Consider the following 20,812-nt stretch of genomic DNA (forward strand, 5'->3'; position numbering starts at 1 on the left):
ATAATTCAGAATTGAATGTATTTTAAGCTTACTTTCAGTGTTTCAAACATCTTGAATACATCATACACAAAATTGTGTAATTAAACATATTACGTTGAAAACTGTTAAGCTTAATACCAGTATACTTAAATTACTTCTAGTGACTGAATACAGTAACTTCTAAGTATTTATTAAAATTTTTGAAGAGAATAGGAAACAGTATCTTTTGAAACAAGTATTGATTAAGCATTTAAATGTTAAATTGAAAGCCTTGGCCATTCATTGCAAGAATGATGTTTTATTTAAAGGCCATCCACTACACTGAGTAAAAACTCAGTACCTACTGTGAATGAAGATATGAGTTATTTTTATTCACTTTTGAAAATAATGCCAATTTTTTTGCTTTTGAGAAAAAAAATTTTTTTGAATTTCCAAATGATACATGTACCTGGTATTTAAAAATCAAATCATTGGGGCACCTGGCTGGCTCATTCAGTAGAGCACAGGACTCTTAATCTCAGGGTCATGAATTCAAGCCCCATGTTGAGTTTACTTCAAAAAATAAAATATACAAAAAAATTTAAATCATAGAGGTTACAATGTTAAGGGGCTTGCTTTTTAAAATTAATTAATTTTTTTATTTGACGTATAGTTGACATTATATATTAGTTTCAGGTGTACAACACAGTGATCTGTCATTTGTATACATTATGAAATGCTCACCACAATAAGTAGTTACTGTCTGTCACTGTACAGTTATGACTGTATTCTCTGTTCTATACTTTAACATTCCTGTGACTTATTTATTTTATAACTGTTAAGTTTGTGCCTTTTAATCCCCTTCACTTATTTTGCCTCCCCTTCACCTGTTTCTCTCCACCCCACTTCTTCTGGCAAATACCAGTTTGTTTTCTGGATTTATGATTCTGTTTCTGTTTTGTTTTGTTTTGTTCTTTAGATTGCACATATAAGTGAAATCCTATGGTATTTGTCTTTGGGCTAGCTTACTTCACTTAATGTAATGTCCTCTAGTTTCATCCATCTTTTGCAAAAGGCAAGATTTCATTCCTTTTTTGGTTGAGTAATATTCCATTGTCAGTCTATACCACATCTTCTTTATTCATTTATCTTTCAGTGGACACTTAGGTTGTTTCCAGATCTTGGCTATTGTAAATAATGCTGTAGTAAATGTAGGGGAGCATATGTCTTTTCAAGTTAGTGTTCCTTTTCTTCCCAGAAGAGGAATTACTGCATTGTATGTTATTTCTATTTTAGTTTGTTAAGGAACCTCCATATTACATTCCACGGTGGCTACACCAGTTTACATTCCCTCCAACAGTGCACGAGGATTCCCTTTTTTCTGCATCCTAACCAAGAATAATTTTTTGTCTTTTTGATGCTAGTCATTCTGACAGTTGTGAGGTGATAGCTCATTGGAGTTTCGATTTGCATTTCCTTGATGATTAGTGATACTGACCATCTTTTCATGTATCTGTTGGCCATTTGTATGTTGTCTTTGGAAAAATGTCTATTCTTGTCCTCTGCCCATTTTTTAAATCAGATTGTTTTTTTGATGTTAAATTTTAAGAATTCTTTATATATTTTAGATATGTCATTTATAAATATTTAGGGGACTCTGCCCCATCCCTTGTTTTAATACCCAAGAGAATCATATTTAATTTTGTAACTGTTTTTGCATTTGTGTTCTTCCTGTGATGATTGTTATATAGCTAAATATGCTTATTGTTACTGATCTATCAATAGTAGACACTATCTCTTGACTTCCTGCATTGCGAATTAAGAATTTACCTCAATTTACACCATCTGACAACTTTCAAATTTTTTTAACTGAGTGCAGGCCTAACACTATCTCTTGACTCACCACTCTGTGGTACAGATATTAGCATGTATGTCCTTCATTCCATATTGTTTCACCTCTTAACTTCTCGAGAATTACATAAATTTTACTATCTCTCTTCTCTTTTTCTTGATGTTAAAATGTTTGCTTTCTCTCCAGTAAACACTGTTCCTTTTTTTAGTAGCTTAGTTCTTTTCTATTTTAAGATTTTATTTGAGAAAGAGAGCATGAGCGGGGGTGGGGAGGTGAGGGGGGAACGGAGGGGCAGAGGGAGAGAGAGAAGCAGACTGCCTGCTGAGCAGGGAGCCCCGCTTCTCTTCAGGGCTGGGGCTTGATCCCAGACTCTCCCCGGAGATATGACCTGAGCCGAAGGCGGACCCTTAACTGACTGAGCCACCTAGGCACCCTAGTAGCTTAGTTCTTAAAATGGAAAACCAATAAACAGTAATTACAATATGACTCTGATGTAATGAGTGTGATTACATATCCTTTCCTCTTTTTTCTTGAAGTTTCTAATTGCCTTTTTCCCCCTTGCATTTATCACCTCCTTTTGTTATTTCACCTTTTAAGGAATAAAAACAGCTTCATCCAATTTTTCATTTTCTTTGGAGGTTCCAGCTTTCTAATCAGTCTGATTCTTTTCTAAGGCTGCTGCATAGGTATAATCTTGAGACTTCTCTTCCCTGCTGTATTGGTTTTGATCCACTATTCTCAAGATCTCCTGCCTTCATTTTTCTTGGTTTACTTGTTTGCTGGAAAACATTCTGAAATACTTCCTACAGTAAAGCTCTAGGAAGTAAATTGGTCTGAAAGTGTCCTTATATTGCTTTCCAACTTAGTAGATGGCTTGGCTAATACAGAATCTTAGGTTGAAAATGATACTCAAAATATTAGTGGCAGTGCTCTATCGTTTTCTTGCAGCTCTTTTACTAATATGAAGTCCATTTCTTCATTTTTTGTAGGTGACCTGATTTTCCCCTGTCAACTTTTAAGAGCTTATTTACTTATTTATATTTTTACTTAGAAATAATTTTACATTTACAGAAGAAGTTGTGAAGATAGTATAGAGGGTTCATCTATCCCTTTCACACAGCTTCTTCTAATACTACACCTCTTCCATATCCACATAATTTATGAAAACTAAGAAGTTAACATTGGTATAATACTAGTAATTAAATTACTGACTTTTCCACAAATAATACTTTTTCTCTTCCAGGATTCAATCCAGAATACCACATTGCATTTATTAATCATGGCTGTTTAGTCTCCTGTAATCTGAAATTGCCTTACTCTTTTTTTTTACTTATTCTTTTTATTGTTATTGGTTTTGTTTGTTTTTTCTTACCTTGGCAGTTTTGAAAGTTAGGTACTTTGTAGAATATCCCTCAATTTGGGTTTATTTTCTCATGATTAGACTGACATTATGAATTGTTAGGAAGAATATCACAGACACCATTGCCCTTCTTCATTTCATCATATTAGGAAGTAGACAATGTAGTGTGTCTTACTGCTGGTGAATTGGTTAAGATAGTGTGTGCCAGGTATCACCACTGAAGTTATTGTTTTTTTCTTTCCATACACTGTTTATTAGAAGCAAGTCAGTAAGGTCCAGTCTACACTAAAGGGGCAGTGAAGTAAGCTCCACCTCTTGGAGGGAGGAGTGGCAAGGAATTTATGGATGTACTGTAAAACAACCGCTGTGATTAGTAAATGTGTGGGGCAGGGTGGAGAGGGTGGATTCTTTGCGTCTATGCAAATATCCTGTTTCTCTGTAAAGATAATTCTAATGTTTCCCTTTTAGCATTCCTCATTGTTTTCCTGCCTACAGCAATTACCTTGTTTTAAAGGTCATTTTCTGTTTCCCTCTTTGCTTGTACAGTTTTTAGTTTTGATTCTTGTGCAGGGAAGATTTATACCTTCTTTCCCAATTATTTGTTTATTTAATCATTTATTTATAATCCATTATGGTCCCATGAGTATTTTATTTTTTGGGTTACAATTCAATATTGTCATTATTTTCTTGCTCAAATTGTTCCATCTTTGGCCATTTGGAAGTTGTTTTAGATTGCCTCCTCTGTCCATTTGACATACTCTTGGGGTTTTTTTGTTTTAACCATAAGAGCTTCTGTTAATCTTTATGTTCTATTGATTTCATAATTGTGTATGTTACATAGTTTTTCATTTATTGTGCAAACTGGTTGGGCTCTTCAACTCTTTCTCCCCCAACCCCTTCCTACCTCCCCATTCTCCCTTTTTTATTCTCTATTCTTTTTGCAGTCTTACTTTGTGTAAGTTGAACTCCTTATATTGATTTTTTTTATATCTTACAGCTTTTCTTTTTTTTTGTTTTTTTACTTTTTTTATTTTCTGTGAGATTTCTTAACTTTATATTCAGATATTTCTTTTGAACTTTTTCTTAATTTCCAAGAGTGCTTTCTATTGTTTCCTTTTTTATAGCATACTCTTATTGTAGGGATGCGGGAGCTCACTGAAAATCTCTGAGTTTTCCAGCTAGATATTTTTTCTTAATACTTACGTTTCTTCCAAGGTAATTTTTTTCTCTGTACCTTGCTTTTTCCTGATGTTATAGGCTTTCCTGAATTGTGCAGTGGTCCTTGGCTTTTATTCAAGTTGATGATGATGATTGATAACTATGTTTAAGTAAAGGAGAAAGCTTTAGGAACTGGTGACTTTCATTTTAGACAATTGGGCAGGGACACTGTGAGTTATGCTGCAAGATACCTAATTACCAAAATACAGTAATAAACTGTGGGACCATATTTCTGTGGATACAAATCATCAAATATTCCGACCCAATTTTTTGATAGGATTAATAATCCATGTACAGACTTTAATTTACTATTATATGTTTTACATCTCCCTCTCACCATTTTGAGTCTGAGACGTCTACATAATTCTACAGAAGACAGATTGGCTCTCTTTAGATATATCCTCCTAATAATCTCTGTTCTAGTCTGCAGAAATTTGATGCAATCAAAACTTGTATAACATTGTATAACACAAGTGAGTTTCACAGGATTTTTTTCCTCCTTTGTCTCCTAGCATTGACCCTGTGGGCCCTGAATAGCAGGTGTAAACACCATATATATCCAGCCAGAGGACTGAGAAAAGAGGCCCCTTTGCTCTAAGGCCAGCCCTCTTTGTACTTTCCACTGCAGTAGTGGCAGCAGAGACACCTAAAAACCTGAGAAAATACCCATATCTCTGGCCAAAGGAACCAGAACCTTCTTTTCCATTGAATGTGAGGGAATCACTATTATTTTTCTCTTGCCATTTTACTCTGACGGTTATGGCAGTCATATGTATGTGCAGAATGGTATAGAAAACCTCAAGAATTCTTTCTGGCCAGAGGAACCAAGAAGAAGGGACACCTGGAGGTTGAGAAAGCATGAGGAAAATTTTGCAGAGATCTGTAAGAGGTGATCCCTAATTTCATTAATGGAACAAAAATACAGGGCTCATTCCTGAGCTGCACATGCACAGAACAGACCCAAAGAACCATAGCAAAGGCTTCAAGAACTCAACTATCTTATAAACCATCACCTGATTGCCAGCATATGCTGAGCAGACGTAAACATAACAGAGTCCTTGAAAATGAATTAATATTGGAACTCATGCCCAAAGAAGGCAAGATAGAACTAGTGTGAAACTGAATGGGTCAATTACCTGCTAAAACAAAAACTTAACATTTCCCAGAGGATTCTTTCACAGGACCCAGAGTCACCACAACATAATATCCAAAATATCTAGGATACAACCCAAAATTATTCAACATACTATGAACCCAAGTAAATCTGACGGTGTCAAGATGATCCACATGTTGGAATTATCAGCCAGTGACTATAAAGCAGCTATTATAACCATCAGCCATGGAGTAAAGGTAAACATGTTTGAAATAAAAAGAAAGGCAGAAATTTTCAGAAGCAAAATTGAGGCTCTAAAAATGAACTAAATGGCAGTCTTGGAACTGAAAAAAAAATGCATCATTGCAAAGTTAAAAATTCCTTATGTATGCTCAAGAGCAAATAGAGATAATAGAAGGGTCACTGAAGTTGAAAACAGATCACTAGAAATTATACAGTCTGAAGACCAAAGAAGAAAATGATCAGGAGGAAAACATTAACTGGGTCTCAGGGAACTGTGGAACTTAAAAAATTAGTGTCATTTGAGTCCAGAAGAAAAGGAGGAAAAGATCGATGTAGGAAAATATTTCACAAAATAATGGCTGAGACTTCCTATATTAGGTGTAAATTATGGATTTAAGAAGTTTATTGAATCCCATACAGGAATTGACAGGAAGTCATGCCCAGATACATGAAAATCAGTCTGCTAAAAATTAAAGGTAAAGAAAAAATTTGGAAAGGAGCCTAAAGATAATGACACATTATGTATAGAGGAATACAAATTTGAATGATGAATCATTTCTCTTCAGAAACTATGGAGGACAGAAAAGGAAAAGAATTGCCAGCTCAGCATTTTATATCCAGTGAGTGTCCTCAATAAGAAAGGCAAAACAAAGGGATTTTCAGATGAAGAGAAACTAAGAATTTCTTGTCATCAGATCTACTCCACAAAAGAAATGCTAAAGAAGTTTTTTAGGCTGAAGGGAAATGATACCAGCGGGAAATTGGGAATTTAATACGGAAGAACAAAATAAATGGTAAATACCTGGGTAAATATAGCAGGCTGTTATTCCTCTGCTTAAGTTTTTAAAAAATATGTTTTTTAAAGTAAAAATTTTAGTAGTGGTGGATTTTCAATGTATGCGAATATAAAATATAAAAAAAAGTGGGGAGGGTAAAGAAACCTGTATGGTTGTAAAGCTGCTTTGTTTTCAGGTGAAAATATAGAACACAGTATATATGTATTGTGAAAAGTTAGCTATGTATATTGTAATCCCTTTATCAATTACCAAAAATACAGAGATTCAGGGGGGAAAGGGGAATAAATTAAAATAGTATGCTAAACAATATTCAGATAATCCAAAAGAAAGGAGAGAAGGGAAAAACAAAAATGAAAAAAACAGAGGACAAATGGAAAACAGACAACAAAATAATAGACTTAAATCTAAACAAATCAGTAATTATATAATGTTAATGGTCTAAACCTAACAATTAGAAGATATAGGTTGTTGAATTGCATTAAAAAAACAACAGATTATATATTGTGTACAAAAAGCCCACTTTAAATATTATATGGATAAATTAAAAAGGATAGAAAAAACATACATGCCATACAAAGACTAATCAAAAGAAAACCAAAGTTGCTATATTAATATAACAGGCAAAATAGACTTCATAAAACAATGAAAAGTACTAGATATGACAAGACATTCTATAATGATGGAATGGCTCACCTTACACGAAGGGGTAACAATTCTGAATGTAATAGGCACCTAACAACAGAGCTCTAAAATATATAAAGCAAGAACTGACAGAACTAAAAGGTAAAATAAAGGAATCCACAGTTTCTTAGTGATTGATACAAGTAGAAAAGTAGAAAGGGTTTAGAACATTATCAGTTTACCCTAATTGACATTCATAGAGTACTCAAGCCAATTGCAACAGAATACTTAATTTTTTTCATAAATACATGGAACATTCTCGAACTTTTGTTCTGTGCCGTAAGTTACACCTTAACAAAGTATATTCTCAGATCATAATAGAATTAAACTAGAAGTCAATAACAAAAATAACTGAGAATTCCATATTTTGGAAATTAATCACCACATTTCTGATTAACCCTCTGGGTCAAGAAGATACCTTAAGGGAGATTAGAAAATACATTTTCAACTGAATGAAAATACATATCAAAATTTGTGGGATGTAGGTATAACAGTGCTTGGAGGGAATTTATGGCAGTAAGTGCTTTTATTAGTAACAAAGGTTTTAGTCAATAATTATCTTTTTAAGATTTTATTTATTTGCCAGGGGGAGAGAGAGAGAGAGCACACAAGCAGGGGAAGCAGCAGGAGAGGGAGAAGCAGGTTCCCCACTGAGGCAAGGAGCCCAATGCGGGACTCAGTCCCAGGACCCTGGGATTATGACCTAAGCCAAAGGCAGACACTTAACCAACTGAGGCACCCAGGCATCCTTTAGTCAGTAATTCTTAAGTAGAATAAGTTTCTACCTTAAATACTAGAAAACAAACAAATTAAACCCAAAACAGGAAGTTAGGAAGCAATAAATAGGAAAAATAAGTGAAATTGAAAATAGACAAATGATCTAATAGAGAAAATCAGTCAAACCAAAATCTGTTTTTCTTCGAAAAGATAGAATTAATAAGTCTTTAGCTGGACTGGCCAAGAAAATTAATCAATGCCAGGAATGGAAGAGGGGGATATCACTAGAGCCCCTATAGACAATATAATAATAAAGGAATGCTATGAATAACTCTACACTCTGAATTAGAGAGCTTAGGTGAAATGGACCAGCTCCTTAAAAGACAAAATTGACCAATACTTGCTCAAGAAGAAATAGATAACATGAATAGTACTATATCTATTAAAGAAATTGAATTTTAGCGAAAAACTTTCAACAAAGAAAACTCTAGGCTCAGATCAAATTATTGGAAAATTCTTTATAAAGTAATAAATGATAGCAATTCTGCACAATCTTTTTTAGAGAATAAATGAAGGAACACTTGTTAACTATTTTATGAGGCCTTCATTACCATGATACCAAAGCCAGACAAAGACATTCCTAGGGAAAAAGAAAAAAACTTAACAGATCAGTATCCTCAAAAATACAAATTTCAAAATCCCCAACAAAATAGCAAACCAAGTCCAGTAATATATTAAAAGAATAATTTATCATGACTGAGTTGTGTGTATTCCAGGAATGGAAGTCTGAACATTCCAAAATCAATCAGTTGATGTAATTTATCATACGAACAAGAGAAGGAAAAAAAATCACATAATTAGTTAAATATATATACAAAAAGTATTTGGGAAAATCTGCATTCAGTTTGATAAAAATTCTCACATAACTAAGAATTGAAGGTTATGTCCTTAACCAAGTAAAGGGTATTTGTTAAAATACTACAGTTAGCATCATACTTACTGATGAAGGACCTAATACTTATCCATAGGGTCAGGAACAAGGCAAAGATGTCTGTTTCTTGTTTTTTTTTTTAAGTTGGCATGGAGCCAATACACAGCTTGATGTCACAACCCTGAGATCAAGACCTGAGTTGAGATCAAGGGTTCAACACATAACCAGCTGACCTTCCCAGGTGCCTCAAGATGACTGATTTTTATCACTCTCTTCACACTGGTATGGAAGTTCTACCTAGTGCAGTAAAGCAAAAAAAAAGACAACACAGATTCTAAAGAAAGAAATAAGTGTCTTTATTTGCAGACAACCTGGTTGTCTATTTAGAAACACCCTGGCATCTACAAGAAAGCTGTTTGTACTAATAAGTGTTTGGTAAGATTACAAGGTTAATATACACAATGAATTGTCTTACTGCGTACTACCAATGAACAACTGGATACAAGTAGCTTAATCAATACTGTCATTTTTAATAAGGTGAAAAGAGTAAAACACTTTGCTGTAACTTGACAAAATATATGCAAGATATGTATACTGAAAACTAAATATTGATGAGAGAATTGACGATGATTTACATTCATGTAGACATATACCATGTTAGTGGATTCCATGGCCCAATATTGTTTTGATGTCAGTTCTCCCAGATATATATACAAATCCAGTGCAGTTCTTCTCAAAATTACAGCAGTATTTTGTAGATATTAGTAAGCTGATCTAAATTTATATGAAAGGCAAAGCAGTTAGGGTGTCAAAACAGTTTTGAAAGAAATACAAAAAGTCAGCTGATTGACATTAATTGATTTTAGGATTTCCTATAAAGCTACAGTATTTCAATGCTATGAGGTTTTGGTGAAAAAAAGGACACATAGATAAGACCAAATAGAGAATTCAGAAATTAACCGACACACATATCATGCAAAAATAATTGTATGGGGAAATTATTTTCAATAAATGGTTTGGAAGAATTGGACAGCCACATGCAGGAAAAGAACTTTGAGCTACATACCTCATATCTTTTACAAAAACTGACTCAAAATTACTCAGACTAAAACCTGAAAGTATAAAACTTTTTTAATAAAATATAAAAATCTTTGTGACCTTGGGTATGTTAGAGTTTTTAATACAACACCAAAAGCACAATCCATAAAAGAAGAACTGATATATTGGACTTGATAAAAACTATAAACTTTTGCTCTGTTAAAGATTCTGTTAAGAGGGACGCCTGGGTGGCTCAGATGGTTAAGCGTCTGCCTTCGGCTCAGGTCACGATCCCAGCGTCCTGGGATCGAGTCCCGCATGGGGCTCCCTGCTAGGTGGGGAGCCTGCTTCTCCCTCTGCCGCTGCCTCTCTCTATCTCTCTCTCTGACTCTCATGAATAAAAAAAAAAAAAAAAAAGATTCTGTTAAGAAAATGAAAACATAAGACAGAGACAGAAAACATTTGAAAACCATATCTGACAATGTACTTTCATCCAGAATCTATAAAGAATTCTCAAAACTCAACAATTTGTAAACAACCCAATTTTTTAAAAATTGGCAAAGGATTTGGACATTTCACTGAAGAGGATGTACATCTGACAAGCACAAAAGATATTTCATATCATCTTTATTTGAGGAATGCAAATTAAAATTGCAACAAAATACCAGTACACATCTATTAAAATGGTTAAAATTAAAAACAAGGACACCAAAATCCTGACAATTAGAAGAACCAGCAAGAATGCCAAGCTGGTGGGAATGCCAAATGGCACAGCGTTTTTGGAAAACATTTTGGAATTTTCTTGTAAAAGTTAAACATATACTTAGGCTATGATCTAGCAATCCACTCTTGAGTATTCACCCCAAAGAAATAAAAAGTATGTTCACACAAAAAGCAATGAATATATATATAGCAGATTTTATTTAATCACCCCAAATTGGAAACAACCCAAATATTCTTCAACTGGTTGAATGGCTAAAGAACTGTGGTATATTGCTGGAGGAGGTAATCCAACAGACTTGACTGCTGGTTGACCTGCAGGTTGGACCTGGGTAATCAGAGGCTTCTCACCCCCTCCCCTGTCCTTAGAATATACTTTTTGCCCACTGTTCCCATAATGGGAGCTGTTAGAAGGATGTAGCCTTGAGAGAGAAAGATGTTGAAACCATCTGGACAGTATATATGACTGAACCCAGTTAAGACCTCTTTGTAAACTTTTAAGATTTGGCAGGTAGATGTAGAGACCTATTCATTCGTCTGGTGGCCATCCAAAACAAGCCTCATAAGTAAGTTTCCTTTTTCTTATAAGTTAAAATTGCCACCTACCAATGTGGAATGGTCTGCCTCTTTTGTTTTCTCCTTACCCTTTGTGTACAGGGCCAGTTGGTGAACCAACATATAGATATATACAACAGAGTATTGCTCTTCAACATAGAGGAATGAATTATTAATATACACAACCACAGTGATGAAATTCAGATGCGTTGTTAAGTGAATGATCCCAGCGTCAAAAGTCTACCTATTTTATGATTCCATTTATGTATGACAATATATGGAAAAATAAAGACCATAGAGACAGAGAATAGATTATTGTTTTCTAGGGCATAAGGGAGAAAAGAATTCAACTAGAGGCATCGTGAAGGAATTTTTGAAAGTCATAGCAACTTGCATATTTTTATTTTGGTGATGACTAAATGATTTAATATATTTGTCAAAACTCATAGAGCTGTGTCCCAAAAAGAATAATTTTACTTTGTATAAATGAAAACATAAGGTTTTAAAGTGGGAGACAAACTCATTTTTGAGAAATTCTAATGTAAAAAGGGAGAGAGACTTTTCTTTCTTTTTCTTTTTTTTTTTTTTGAGAATCTAAAACCATTTTCTTTTCAGCCTCATACATATGCCTCAGTAACATACAGCGCTTCTCTTAACTCTTCCAAGAATGATAGTATTTAGAGCCAGAGGAATACCTAAAAATGATTTTGTGCAGCCCTATCATTTTATAAATAAGGACTAAACTGAAGTTTTAGGAGGTTGATTGATTTCTTTACTAAGGCCCAAACTTAGTTCTTGAACTAAGTTGAGTGATTAGTGATGAGTAAGAATGAGCCATTGGATTAGTAGAGTAAACAAATTCAGACAGGCAATAACAGTCACAGATAACATTTCTGAGGGCTTTCATTGTGCGGGGATTTTTCTAAATGCTCTTTTTCATTCATTTTCTCATTTAATCCTTTGAACAGTAACATGAAATAGGTATCTCTGTTATTCCTAGTTAAAAATGTAGAAACTGGGGCACCTGAGTGGCTTAGTCGTTAAGTGTCTGCCTTTGGCTCAGGTCATGGTCCCAGGGTCCTGGGATCGAGCCCCACATCGGGCTCCCTGCTTGGCGGGACACCTCTTTCTCCCTCTCCCACTCCCCCTGCTTGTGTTCCCTTTCTCGCTGTGTCTCTCTCTGTCAAATAAATAAAATCTTTTTAAAAAGTAAAAAATAAAAAATAGAAATGAAGAAACTGAGAATTGGAGAGAGAAATTGCCCAAAGTTACATGGCTGGTAGGTAGAGCAGAGTCAAGATTTTTATCCTGAACAAGAATCCAATTCCTACGAAAAACGAAAGTATCATATGTGAGGACCTGCAAGCAGTTCAGTGTTTGGAACCATAATATTTGTGACAATAGATTTAAAAAAAAAAAAATAGGCAGAGGTTAGTTACCATTGTATGTTATAAACTATTTAACTTTGTTTTTTTCACAGCCTTAGGAAATGGGAACCACTGAAAGTTTTCAGCAGTTAATCAGATTGGTCATCTTTTTATTGTAGACCATTTGGTATATGTAGGAAAAATAGATTTATAGGGAATAATTTTGAGACCATTTAGCAAAGACAATAGCTATTGTTGACAAGATCCTAACTAGAACAAAAGTTTTTTTTTTCTTTTTTAAAGTTTTAAGAGTATGTGGGACCAGGTCAAGAAATGATTGTGTAATAAAATTGACAGGACTTGGTGATTATTAAATGTGAGAAAAGAGATAATAGGTACCAGTGATAACTGCTTCCAGTTGAAATGGAGACTACAGGAGAAGGATAAGTATATTGTAGAATTGTCTACCTTTCTTCAGTTGTCTGTTTTGTTTCTCATGGTTGTTTGTTTGGGGGCTCTGTTGTTAGGTGCATATATATTTATAATTGCTATATCTTCTTGATGGAGTGAGTCTTTTATCATTGTAAAGTGTCTTTGTCTGTAGTAACTTTTTATCATATTGGTCTGTTATTAATACAACTATTTCAGCTCTCTTTTGCATGCTATATCTTTTTTCCATCCTTTACTTTTAGCCTATTCATGTCTGAGTTTAAAGTGAACCTCTTTTAGATAGTGTATAGTTGGATCATATTTTTCTGTAATTCTTTCTGGCAGCCTCTTCCTTTTAACTGGAAGGAATTAATACATTCACATTTAATGCAATTACTGATGAGGACTTAATGCCATTCTGGTATTTGTTTTCTACGTATCTTCTTTTTTGTTCCTGTATTCCTCTGTTACTGGCATTTGGTGTTAAATATTCCTTGTGTGTTATTTTAATCCCCTTGTGATTTCTCTATAATACTAATATAATATTTTATTTTCTTAGTGGTTGCCTGCTTTGGGGATTACAATTCACATCTTAAAATAATCTAGGTGCAAATCTGCTAGCAATAAATTCTTACAGTTTTTATTAATCTGGAAATGTCTGAATTTCTCTTCATCTCTTTTAAAGATTTATTTATTTATATGAGAGAGAGGGAGCACGCTGGGGTAGGGGCAGAAGGAGAGAGAGAATCTCTAGCAGACTCCCTGCTGAGTGAGAAGCCCAATGCAGGGCTTGATCCCATGACCCTGAGATCACGATCTGAGCCAAAATCAAGAGTCAAACACCCAACTGACTGAACCACTGAGGTAACCCCCCCACCCCATGCTCATTTTTGAAAGATAGTTTTGCTGTATGTAGAATTCTTGGTTGACAAGATTTTCCTTTCATCTGGTATCATCCCACTGCTTCTGGCCTCTATGAACTCCAATAAAAAATAAGTTATTATTTGACAATCCCTTGTAGGTGATGCATCACTTTTCTTGCTGTTTTCTAGATTCTCTTTGTTTTTGACTTTAAGCAGTTTATGATATGTCTCAGTGTTAATCTCATTGCATTTAACCTACTTGGGGTTTATTGAGCTTCTTGGATGTGTACATTAATGTTTTTCATCGATTTGAGAAGTATTCAGCTATCCTTTCTGCAAATATTCGTAAATATTCTGCAGATATTCTTAAATATCTTGGATCAATAAATCTCTCTCTCTTGCTGAGAGGTTTTGTGTGTATGTTGGAATGCCCTTCAGCCCTCAGTTGACAACTCTGCCTTAGCTTTCACTTCCTGCCTATGCAGACCCTCAACAGTTAAGCACACATGAGAGTTTGGGCCTTCTCAGGTCTTTCCTGAGCATGCTCACAGCTTTAAAGCATGTATGTGGTCATCTAGATTCCAGGGAGTATGCCAGAACTTTTCAGAGCCAGTATGGATATTTTTATCTCCCAGTTTTTCCTTTTAAGCTTTTTGTTAAGTCTTTCTATTGTTTGTCCCAAGTATTATCCATTGCCCTGGGCTTCCATGAAGTTAAAACACTTACCTACAATTGTTTTAGACAAACACACGTTCCTTTCCATCCCTGGAAAAAGACTTCTTACATTGGGCTGTCTCCAAGTCAGGGTCAATACAGTAGTTTTTTAAGTGAGGTCTTCTGAAGAACCACAGACAGATCCCATTATCATTTCCTTGGAAATGAGGTTTTGAAAGAGTTCCAGCTCTGTTCTCCCTTTGGTAGCTGCTAGGCTTCTGGGGAATTTAAAATGGAATTAGGGAAGTTAAAATACCATAAAATTTGCTGTTCTAATCAAGATTCAGCCATTTTCCTTTAATAAACAGTGGTGAATTTTGTTTGTGACACATTGAATGATGTGTATGGCACATCTAAGAGATGTGGAATTCACAGTTTGATTTAGGAATCTGAATCTTGATGCCATTATCCATTTTATAGATCATAGTTAAAACTATTAGAGTAGATAAGATTACTTTTAAAAAGCATTTGCGAGGAGGGCACGTTCTGCATGGAGCACTGGGTGTTATGCACAAACAATGAATCATGGAACACTATATCTAAAACTAATGATGTAATGTATGGGGATTAACATAACAATAAAAAAATTTAAAACAAACAAAAAAAGCATTTGTGATAAAATTGATCAAATGATTTGTATATTCAAATAGATAATTGCTTAAGAAGTAAATGAAAAATTACTCATTATGCAAATTGATGTCCCTATAAAGTCATAGTCTCACATCTCAGCCCATCAATCAGAATAGCATTGCATTCTTATTTTTTTGGTCAGATTCCTCATTATTTTAATAATTATCTAAATTTGTTCGGGCACCTGGCTAGCTCAGTTGGTGGAGTATGTGACTCTTGATCTTGGGGTTGTAAGTTTGAGCTTTGTGTTGGGTGGAGATTACTTAAAAATATTTAAGTCTTATTTCCATTGTCCTTCCCACTCAACCTCCCTTTACTCCCATTTCTTCTACATCAAGAATATAAGCCATACTTCTTGGAAATTATCATTGCTCCCCCTTTTAATTTACTTTTATCCACAGGTAAAGATAGAATTGAGGGTACTCGTGAGAAGATTCATTTAGATATTCTAGGCTGGGTAGGTATAAGAAGAGTGTCCAGGAGAGACTAATAAGTTGAAGGTGTTGGAGGGGAGGGTTTGAGGGATCCAACAAGCCTCACAGTTTGAGTAACTAGGCTTCTTAGAACAAATAAAAAAAATTATTTAATGTGGGTTATAAAAGTTGTTATTGTTACTTAAAAATTGTGTAGTTGACCCTTGAACAGCACAGGTTTGAACTGTGCAGGTCCACTAATACGTGGATTTGGTTGTTTTTTTTTTAAATAAAGTACTGCAAATGCATTTTCTCTTCCTTATGATTTTCTTAGTTATGTTTTCTTTCCTCTGATTTACTTTATTGTTAGAATACAGTATATAATATATGTAACACAAAGTATGTGTTAATTAACTGTGCTATTGGTAAGGCTTCCAGTCAACAATAGGCTATTAGTAGTTAAGTTTTGGGGCAGTGAAAAGTTACACACAAATTTTCAACTGTGCTGCAGGTATAGGGGGTCAGTGCTTCTAACCCCTTGTTGTTCCAAGGTCACCTGTATATGCTACACATGGATATTTGGTGAAAGTTATTCATGAGCCAAGGGGTATGTTTTTTACTTAGCTGTAACAAATGCAGGACATTTAAAAGTGTTCCTGTGTAGTGAGTTGAATTGTGTCTCTTAGAGATGTTCAAAGTCCTAATCCCTGATGAATATGACTTTATTTGGAAATAGGTTTTTTGCAGATAAAATTAAAGATGAGGTCTTACCATGCCTAGTGCCTAAAATTTAGGACCTGTGGACCCTAAATCCAATGACTGATATCTTTGTAAGAAGGGAAGAAGACACAGAGACATGGGGAAAGGCTATGTGAAGACAGAGGCAGAGATTGGAGAGATGCAGCTGCAAGCCACTGAATGCCAAGGATTGCCCAGAAGTCACCAAAGCTAGGATGAGGCATGGAAAGATTCTTCTCTAGAGTCTGGTGGGAGCATTGTCCTACTGACACCTTCATTTTGGACATCCAGCATACAGAACTGTGAGAGAATAAATATCTGTTGTTAGAAGCCACCCAATTTGTGTTACTTTCTTAAAAAAAAAAAAAACCCAGGGAAACTAATACAGTCATTTAGCTTGCTCCTGAAATTAATTTTAATTTGTATGTTTTAATTATAAATATATTAAAAATTAATTTTAATTTATAAATATGTTACCATGACAAACAGAAATAACATTAATTCATAAGGTACGTTTTATACATTGTATTAGCTTGATTTGAGGGCAACATGTTGAAAACCAGATTACAGGCAGAACTGTGACAGCAAGATAGTTGGCTCTTGATGGTACTTCAAATAAAGCTTAAAAGATCTGATTTATTGCATTTATTCAAATCTGTGATTGCATTGACAGTCTCAGCTTTTCTGAGAGAAATTACTCTTAATATTATGCTAGGAAGTAATCTAAAATAGTTTCTAAATATGAGTCTTCTATTTATGTCCTTTTAAAAGACTACTATATTTTATTTTTTTTTAAAGATTTTATTTGTTTGACAGAGAGACACAGCGAGAGAGGGAACACAAGCAGGGGGAGTGGGAGAGAGAGAAGCAGGCTTCCCGCGGAGCAGGGAGCCCGATGCGGGGCTCGATTCCAGGACCCCGGAATCATGACCTGAGCCGAAGGCAGACGCCTAACGACTGAGCCACCCAGGCACCTCAAGACTACTATATTTTAACAGTCATGTAATACAACATGGCATTCTCTTGATAACCTAGGTCAAAGTAGCAATTCTCTTTTCTTTTTTTTAAAGATTTATTTATTCACTCATTTATTTATTTATTTTAGAGAGAGAGAAGGAGAGAAAGCATGAGTGGGAGGGACAGAGGGAGAGGGAGAGAATCTCAAGCAGACTCCGCGCTGAGCACAGAGCCCAGCTTGGGGCTCAACAACCCTGAGATCACGACTTGAGCTCAAACCAAGAGTCAGACGCTTAACTAACTGTGCCACCCAGGCACCCCAAGCAGTTCTTTTTTTCTATACTCAGTTTATTAAACCAAAATTGTTTGGGTTATGTTCTTGATATTTTCTTACAGAAGTAAAATTTGGGATTTGTCCTTGACATGCTTTGGATACTTGTAATGAAAATACTGCACAGATTTTGGATCATGTGATAGATCATTTATCATTTATTTCCTTATTAGGCCTTACTTTTTTCAAGATTATAGCTTATATATCTCTTAGTTTTCTGTTGCTGCCATAATAATAACAAACTATCTCAAATTTAACAGCTTAAAAGAACACACATTTATTATATCACAATTTCTTTAAGTCAGAAATCTGAGTAGGCTTGGCCTGGGTCCTCCACCTAGCATCTCACAAAGTCAAAATCAAGGTGTCAGCTGGGCTATTCCTTATCAAAGGCTCTAGGGGAGAATCTGCTTCCAAACTCATCGAAACTGTCAACCAAATTGTTTTTGCTGTTGTAGGACACAAGTCCCTGTTTCCTTGCTGGCCTTCACCTGGGGGCTGTTGTTTGCTCCTGGAAGCTGTCCATATTCTTTGTCATATTCTCCATGTGTCACCCTCCCAGCAATAGCAGGTCAAGTCCCTTTCAGTTCTAATCTCTCTGATTTTTCCTGCTGCAGCTCTGACTCCAGCTGAAGAAAACTCAGCTTTTAAGAGCTCATGTGATTAGATTGGGCCCACTCAGATAAATCAGAGTAATCTCTCTGTATTAACACCTGAAATCTTCATTACATCCCTTTGCCGTGTAATAAAACGTATTCACAAATTCCAAGGATTAAGGCATGGCCATTCTTGCTTATCATAAGTAACTAATATCAAGTTTCAATAATTAGTTATACTAATTACAGAAGTATTAACCTCCTGAGAATAATTATAAAATAATTAAGATAATTATAAATATAAGGAAGATACTCTAGTCTATTAGTATAAGAATTCTGACCTCCTTGAGATAAAGGATAATAATGTTTGCTAACAGTAAGAAATTTAGAAATTGTCTGACACTACAGAAAACACACTTCTTTGTGGAAAAGGGTAGCAAACTGAAATGTCATTTCCATAATGTTAGTTTAATTGTGCAATGTAATTTACTTAATTTAAGATTCTAGCCAGCTTTTATTGCTTAAAATTAATTGACACCCACATCAGTTAGGAATAGACAGACTAAAAGGTCCACATACACACCCTGTCACCATGATATCCCACACAGTTTGCCACTAGATTGGCTGGGACTTAAATTTCTTAATTGGTACTGATAGCTCCACATGGTTGCAAATGACTATCACAAGATAATAGAATCATCTTAAAGTGTCAGACTCTCACTTGTTCCTTTTTGTATCACTGGTGCCTGGTACATTGTAGATGTTGCACAAATATTTGTTCAAAATGGTTGAGTTCATGAGCAGGACAGCTAAAGAAGACTTACTAAACAGCTACTATGTGCAGGTTGATCATCCAGTTGATTCAGTGCTTACTAAATGATGTTGTGTCTTCGAGCCATCACCACCTGATTTTTTTCTGATTATTCTTGGCCATTGTTGCTATAAAGAAAGGAGGTCTATAATTGCACTTTGATGATTAGAATAAAAAGCCCAAACCAGAAGTACAGTGCCTTGAATCCCGCTGTGATATTAATAAGTTGTATGATTCCCAAGATTAATTAATTTCTGAGCCTCAGCTTACTCATTTATAAAATGAAAAATGTAAAATAAGATCTTTAAGATTTCTTTTAACTTTAAAATTTGTAAGCTGTGAATTTTTCTTTTGTAATAAAATGGGAGACTTGAAAGGTTGGAGGAATTCAAGATTATCTTAACCTTAAAACCCTCATTTAATCATTTTTTGCCCTTGTCTAAGTATGAGCATTCAGAAAATGCACAAATGTTTTTGAGAATTTTGCTTAAACCATATATTTATCCTTTCATTTAATTTTTCAAGACTGAAAGAGAAAAGTTTAATGAAATACTGTCAGTGTAATTTTTTAAAAATAAAAGCAAACACAAAGAAGGGATTATCTGATATGGACAAAGTTGAGCCTATAGATTTTCTACTGATAAGTCAAAAGTAGGGCTAAGTAAAGAAGTCAGCCAAACTCAATTTTCTTAGGATTCAAATTCTAGTATCAGATGGAAAACATTTCTTTCCCTTAAGTAACAAGTTTTAGAGGGAAGGACTAAAGCTAATAGTTGATCTGTTGTGAACATGATGGTATACCACTTAACCAAATTTTTGTGCACTCCACCTGTTATACACAGAAGTGAAATGCATTTTTTCTTTTTAGTTAACATTTAGTTTTTATTCCAAAATAGCGAAGTAGTTAGTTTCAGTGGAATTATCTTACATCTTAAGGAGAGCATATTTAAGGATCAATTTGTATACAAGAACCTAACCACCTTATTCTGTGACACCTCAAAACTCTATTAAATCTGAAATGGAGTATTTGCCCGACTTGTTTTTGCCTTGTGAAGAAACTTGGTACAGTATTAAATTGTTAACTGATTTTATTTTAAGTAGTTCTAAGATAGTTTATGCCTCTAGGTATTATAATTAAAATGGAGACAATAGCTTGTTTTTTGTTTTGTTTTGTTTTAAGATTTTATTTTATTTATTTGAGAGAGTGAGAGAGCACAAGAGGGGGTAGGGTCAGAGGGAGAAAGACTCCCCGCTGAGCAGGGAGCCCGATGTGGGACTCGATCCCAGGACTCCGGGATCATGACCTGAGCCGAAGGCAGTCGCTTAACAAGCTGAGCCACCTAGGCGCCCTGGAGACAGTAGTTTTTAAGTAAGAGTGGACATAAGCCTCGAACATTATATATTGTTATACCTGGAAGAGATTTATGGGATCAGCTGTTAGAAATCCTCTTGTTTCATAGATGGGGAAACTGAGTGGTACTTAACTTGCTCCAGCTTTTACTTCCAGGCCTTAGTAGAATCAGGACTTTAACTCAGGTCATTTATTCCCCATCACATGCTCTTCTATACTGCACTGCTTGTTTGATAGCATTTTATTTATTTTTAATTTTTTTAAGATTTATTTATTTGAGAGAGAGAGCAGGGAGCACAGTGGGGAAAGGGAGAGAGAAACCCTGATATCATGACCTGAGCCGGAGCCAAGAGTGGACACTTAACTGACTATGCCACCCAGGTACCCCTTGTTTGATGGCATTTTCAAATAAAAACAGAAAGAAGGTATTTTGCAACTAGTCAAAAGTT

At 34.9% G+C, this 20,812-nt stretch overlaps 1 protein-coding gene across 2 annotated transcripts in view; it reads left to right on the forward strand.

The window, feature by feature from the left end:
- SP4 (Sp4 transcription factor) overlaps positions 1–20,812 on the forward strand; it is an 87,982-nt gene that overhangs the window by 63,647 nt on the left and 3,523 nt on the right. The window contains exon 6 of one of the 2 annotated variants that reach the window (XM_036113139.2): positions 16,316–16,651. The exons of the other annotated variant lie outside the window; for it this stretch is intronic. Within the exon in view, the coding sequence (XP_035969032.1) occupies positions 16,316–16,359 (44 nt within the window). The 3' untranslated portion in view covers positions 16,360–16,651. Of the gene's footprint in view, positions 1–16,315; positions 16,652–20,812 lie in introns of those variants that run through there. 2 annotated transcript variants of the gene reach the window in all.

Source organism: Halichoerus grypus, chromosome 12, assembly GCF_964656455.1.
Source record: "Halichoerus grypus chromosome 12, mHalGry1.hap1.1, whole genome shotgun sequence".
Taxonomy (NCBI): Eukaryota; Metazoa; Chordata; class Mammalia; order Carnivora; family Phocidae; genus Halichoerus; species Halichoerus grypus.